The sequence below is a fragment of the Frankliniella occidentalis genome, unplaced genomic scaffold (genome assembly GCF_000697945.3).
Source record: "Frankliniella occidentalis isolate FOCC.00 unplaced genomic scaffold, Focc_3.1 Scaffold22, whole genome shotgun sequence".
NCBI lineage: Eukaryota > Metazoa > Arthropoda > Insecta > Thysanoptera > Thripidae > Frankliniella > Frankliniella occidentalis.
In genome coordinates this window covers 2323860-2329732 of record NW_026267152.1, presented here as the reverse complement: position 1 = coordinate 2329732, position 5873 = coordinate 2323860, and the positions used below count along the sequence as shown (strand labels likewise).

General features: G+C 59.6%; 1 protein-coding gene across 1 annotated transcript in view; it reads left to right on the top strand.

Annotated features, from left to right (window-relative positions):
- The window catches only part of LOC113217695 (homeobox protein homothorax), a gene marked incomplete in the record, with an annotated part of 173868 nt that overhangs the window by 131561 nt on the left and 36434 nt on the right, over window positions 1–5873 (top strand). Inside the window, 1 exon segment of the mRNA XM_052264880.1 lies at window positions 1978–2126. Within this exon segment, the coding sequence (XP_052120840.1) occupies window positions 1978–2126 (149 nt within the window).

The following is a 5873-nucleotide window of genomic DNA, read 5'->3' as shown; positions in this document are numbered from 1 at the left end:
TGGTCTGCTGGGACACTCGATCGAATTGTTTCCGTTGTACGAGGCTGTTCAAATGTCGAAACTGCGCTTTTCGTAGCCCCTGTAATGAAACAATTCTGTGTTAGGTTTCCCGATAAAACTTTTTGGTTGACGGCGCGACGTCTGCGGTCGCAGACGACTGTTGCGCATGGCTACGGTGAGTTTGCAGTGTTGGCCGTGCACCTCGGCTAATTGGCTGCCCCCAGTATCTGTGGCGTGGCGTCGGGGAGTGGCACGACCCGCCCCCACCACCCCGTCTCATGACGCCCAGCCAACAGCGTTTAAAAATGCCGATCCGTTACTGACTGTGCAGAATCCACATTGTCTCGATGGCATGACGCCGAACCCCGCCCCGTGCATGCCTTGTAACCCTTTGACACCGCTGCGGCTGGGACGGGTCGGGAGAGCTCGGGAATGCGCCCGTCCGCCCGTCTCTGTCCGTGCGTCCACCCGTCTCTGGTTCAAGGCTTGCCCAGTTCTCACGCAGCTTTCCTTCAATGTGCCCCCGCCCCCTTCCCTTCCCCCACATTGGATCAGCCCTGTGGCCATCACATGAGCCCCCCGCGCAACGTGACGCAAAACGGCATATTTGCTGACTCACGGATGATGCCTCGCGCAGATTACCGGCTCTTTTCTATACCGTTTTTTTTCTCTTTTTAAACATCTTCACATGAGCACCTTAACGAGGAATCATCGTGACGCGGCGTTCCTTTATTTTAAAGAGATGGGGTGGTGGGCGTCGTCGTCGTGTCGGGGAGTGGATGAGAGCGGGTGGTTCGCTATGGTGTTGTGTGTCCGCGGCCGCCGGGCTGAGAGGTGCGCGTCGTGGGCCCCGAGGCCGGCGATGACCCTCGCTCCCGTCCCGAGGAGGCCTCCAGCCGCGGCTGCGATCCCCGCGGTGGGAAACACGTTCGCGATACGCGGGGCGTGATTGGCGCGCGCCGCGTGTTATCACGGAATGGTATTTGCGGACCGCGCGCTGCTCGTCAAACAGCGCAGTAGTAGTAGTAGTACAGATCGCCCGGGGCGAGGAGAAGGCGAAGGAGGAGGAGGGAAGGGGAGCTCTGTGACGGGACGCCACGCTCTGCCACGCCGACGCGCGACCCGCCTGACAACTATTAGGGTTGAATCGTGATAAGCCGACCCGCCGAAGGAAAAGACGAGTTTGCGAGAGGAGAGGTGGGGAGGGAGGGGGTGGTGGTGGCTGAGGGAGGTATTTCCGAAGGCGCTGGTGCTGGCGCCAATTGTCCCGCATAGAGAGGGGCGAGGTGCGGCGGTGCCGGGTGGCGCCCTGCTCGGCTGTGCTGCTCATTATCAATGAGGTGCGCGCTGCTCTGCGCTGCTCTGCGCTGCTCTGCGCTGCCAGCTTCCATTAGCGTTGGGGTGGCTGCGCCGGGCCGGGCCGGGCTGCGCTGCGCGACAAAGGAACGCGGATCCATCACGCGCAGGCCTCGGACAGTCGCGCGCACACATGTGACCTGAGGAGCCACCGGCGCCCATGTAGAGAGCGTCAGCTGGGCCCGGACCCGTGCCGCGCCGGTCGCTGGTGGTTTTGTAGGTGTTGGAGCGCGAGGCCTAATCCGTCCCATATGTGTATCGGAGGGGTGGCTGGCTGTGCCCGCCCTGCCCCGCCCGCCCCGCCCGGCCGCTGCTGTGTTTGTTATGCATGGGGAAGGCTCGGCGCTACGGGGGAGAGGACCCTCCAGCCCCGCGATAAATGACTCATATGCAAACACATTTACGAAATGGGTGAAAGGGAAATTGGATCAAGGGGGGTAATGTTTAAAATGAGATTATGTGAAGGGTTGCGGGGAATGACAAGAGGAAGGGTGACGCTGTGCGAGTCCTTTTTGTTGTTTCTGAAATGGCTGTCAGGCGTTATAGCGTGACTGGGATTCCGTCCCAATTAGAGTGCCTCTCTCCTTCCCTAACCCTTTCTGTTTTTGTTTCTGCTTTCAGGTGATGCGAGCAACGCGAGTATCGGCAGCGGGGAAGGCACCGGCGAGGAGGACGAGGACAGTGGGGGCAAGAAGAGCCAAAAGAAGAGAGGAATTTTCCCTAAAGTAGCCACAAATATTCTACGGGCGTGGCTATTTCAACACCTAACGGTGAGTTGTTTTTTCGCCGTCGTGTGTGTGTGTGTGTGTGTGTGCGCGCGCGCGCGCACGGCCTTGTCCGCGGCGCTTTTGTCCGCCAGAGGGAAACCTTTTACGGCAGTTCGATCCATTAATCTCGAATGCATATGAGTCGCGTCATTGAGAACTTGCTCGCGGCGCGCACGCATCGCCCGCCTATTGTCTGCCCAGGGAAGGGGGTGGGGGTAGTCTTGTGAAGGGGGGAACTTTAATGGGTATATATTGGCGCAGGACTTTCCGACTTTCGACTGAAGGGATTAAAGTCTTTTCGTGGTCCTCGGGCGCTCATTGAAATGACTCTTAAAACGTGAAAGAAAAGGACGACGCCTCAAGTTTTTCCCTTAAATTTTTTAAAACCTTTTTTCCTTTTCTCCCCCGTGGAGATATTCCTGCAGCTCATTTCACCAGATCGGGACAGGTCGTCGAACGCCGCCCGGGCCTCTTTGTTTTAATATGATCGCTTATCTCCGCTGGCGCGGCGCGCTCCTGTCCCCCACGCGGCCAAAGGCGGCCATTTTTTATTTCTCTCCTCGCTAATCCGTCTCCCTTCCTCCTCGTTTCCTTATTATTTTTTTACTTCCTCCCCCGTCGCCGGGACTAGCCGGGTCGAGGTCCCCGAATAACACGGCCTGCTCGATTATTTTCAAAGAATGTGAAACTTTGCGATAAGGCGTTGATAATTCCGCGTCGACTTCCAAGTGTCGTTTTGTTTCTTTTATTTTCCCTTCCCTCTACCTTCTGCCTCTGCCTCTGCCTCTCCGGGCTGACCCTCGTTGTCGCGGTGGCACTGGCTTGGTGCGGCCCGCCCGGGTCTCTCCCCGGTCCCTCCACGGCCCCTCAGCGGCCCCTCCGCGGGCATTTCGCGCGCCGTATCCATACCGTTTGCACACCATATGAGCACAATGGGACCCTCTATATTTTTTCCATGATTTTTCCTTTTCAGAGAGAAAGAGAGGGAAGGCTGGATTTTTTTAACCCTCGTTTTGCCTCACCCACCCCTCGAGCCGCCCAGGAAGAGAACGGGAGGGGGGCAAAGCCCCTTCTCTCCCAATGGCTGCTGCCCCCGGCTATATACATAATGGAAAGACTAGGCCAGCAAACACACTGCTGTTTACATTCCGGGGTGCGGTTGGTTTTTCGCCATGTCTTCCCGCGCGTACAAATCCTTGACGGAAAGAGAGAGCGCTATATCGGTCCCACCCCCTCCCTCCCCTCTCTCACTCTCCTCTCACCCCCGCGGGGCGGTGTGCATTCCCCACAGGGCCATCAGACCCACGGCCAGGCCTGGCGCCGGCCCGCCCGGCCCCTCCGCTGCCCTTAAGGTGTCCATTATGACGGATTAGTGTGTCATATGAGGGGTGCACCACCTACGCACCCCAGCAGCAGGGGACACTCTACTCTCCGTCCCTCTCTCTATCTCTCTTTCCCCGTCCTTCCTCCTCTCTCTCGCTCTCTCCCTCACCCACGCTTCCATTTCGCTCTGGCGGTAGACAAAGCAGCATTGCGGTGTCCACCCTTCCCTCCTGGGAGGGAGTTGTGTCCTGGCGCTAAGCTACCTCGACGCCGCACCGTGCCCCGCCGCGCCGTGCCAGTATCTGATGCTGATGTCTTGCCGCGCTCGCAGCGTTCCTTCCACTGCAGTCGTTTCCTCATTTCTCGGTCCATTTGGCGTCTTTTATTTTTTTCCCCCTTGCGACTCCGCTCTGAAGCTCGGAAGGGGGCGCCAAGTCGATCGGCGTGGCGCGGCTGCCCCGATGTTTTGCATAGATTCGGCTCCGTCGGTGTGGGTGCGGTGCTGGGTGCCTTGGCCGACGCCCTGCGGTGGGTTCCGTGGTGGGTGCCCCCCCCCCCCCCAGTTGCGTCTGCTGCTGTGCCCGGCGTGTTTAGCGCCGTCGGGGGAGATGAATGTGGCCTTGCCGAGGGCGGGAGTGAGTGCGGGGGGCGCTCCGTTTGTCGAAGGATTGGCTGACTTGGTGACTTCTGGCGGGGGTATTGCGGATTCCTGCTTGCGCAGTCTGCACGCGGATTAAGGGCTCCCCCCGCCGCGCCACGCCGCGCCACGCCACCGCGGAGTACGCTTAATGGCCCTTGGCGTTTTATCTAGCGGTAGCAGCGCGGCCCACTCCACCCCCTCGGCGGAGGGGTTGGCGGCCACCCTCTCTCTGTCTCTCTCGCCCTCCCCACCCACTCGCTCCCTCTCTCCCACGCGTCCCCCCCAACCCCTCCCCACTCCTCCCCGGGGATTCCAGATTGACCCCGGGGCAGTCCGTGTTTTGCAACCCGCAGGAGGAGGCCGGGCCGGGCTGGGTAATGGCCATCGGCGACTTTAAAATTGCTCCATTTGACGGCGCCGCGCCGCGCCGTCCGATATGGAAAGTGAAACGTGTGTGAGTGTGGTCCCCAGCTGTGTGCCGCGCCCGGGCTGCGCTGGCTCTGCTGGCCGCCCGGGCCGGGCTGGCGGCGGGTTGCCATGGCGACCTAACAACATGGCTGACCGCAGCCAGCTGGGCCTGCGCGCGCCGCACCTCTCTCGCTGCCCGCTTATTATATCGGCGGCCATGTTTGTGGCGCTGTTGTTTGAAAGGTATATGCAGATATATTATTTTTGCACTGAATTTAACTTTTTTCTCCCCCCTCTGTTGGCCGGTGCAACGTGTGGGTCGGTGGTGTGCCGTGTGTGTGAGAGACGAGAGGGGTAATGCCGAGGGTATTGCGCGTGTGGCGTGCATGTACCTACGTACCGGCGTCGTACAACGTTTGACGTGACGTGACGTGTGATACGCCTGCATTATTATAATGTACACCGCCCAAGTTTTATAAAATATTTAACGCGCTCGCATGCAGTATGGATGGGGCGCCGTATATACACGGGGCCCCGGGCGAGGAGGGGGGCGGTACGTCGTACACTGCACGTAAGTGTGTGGCGACTTAAATCCTTCCCCTCTAAGTACCGGCCACGGCTGTTTAATGTCCGGTTTACGAGTAATCTGGAGACGTGTCTCACGTTTTTGAGTTTCCCTACTCTGTACGGTACAGTACCTGTCACGCACTGCACAGGTTGCCCGTCCAAGCTCGCCTTGAGTGTGTCTGTGTGTCCCAATTTTTGCGCGCTGAGGGAAGGCTCGAATGGGGATGAGGAACACATCCATTACTCGGAGTAATCTTACGGAAGCTGTGCGGAGGGGCGGCCGCGCCGCCAGGCCCACATCGCGTATAAATCCTGAAGGCGGGAGATGAGGATTGAAGGGCGGAGGGGGGGACATGTTACTCATGGTTTGGGACGTCACGCTAGGCCTGTGACTATCCCATTCCCACGGGGTAAAGGAGGACGGCGCACAAGAAGATGATGATGATGGTGGTGGCGCGCACTGGCGGTACACTCAGGTATTCCGCGCACCGATGGGATGTTAGCTGGCTGCGCGCAGGAGCAGCGCGGCGCGCTGAGCGGGGCTGAGCGGGGCTGAGCCGGGCTGAGCCAGCGCAAGATCATGGAAACCGGTTGAGATGGCGTGCCCCGCGCCGCCCCGCTGCACTGCCAGGTCCCGCAGCCCGGCGGCAGGGCTGGCTCGCTGGTCGGGCCGGCCCTGCAGGCCTTTACCGGCCAGCCCGTCCTGTAAAGTATAAGTGGACACAGCAATGAGGGCCGTGTTTTTACCGTGAGTCACCTGCAGCCTGTGGGGAGGAGAGGACGAGTTGGGAAAAATAAAAAAGTGCGCGAAA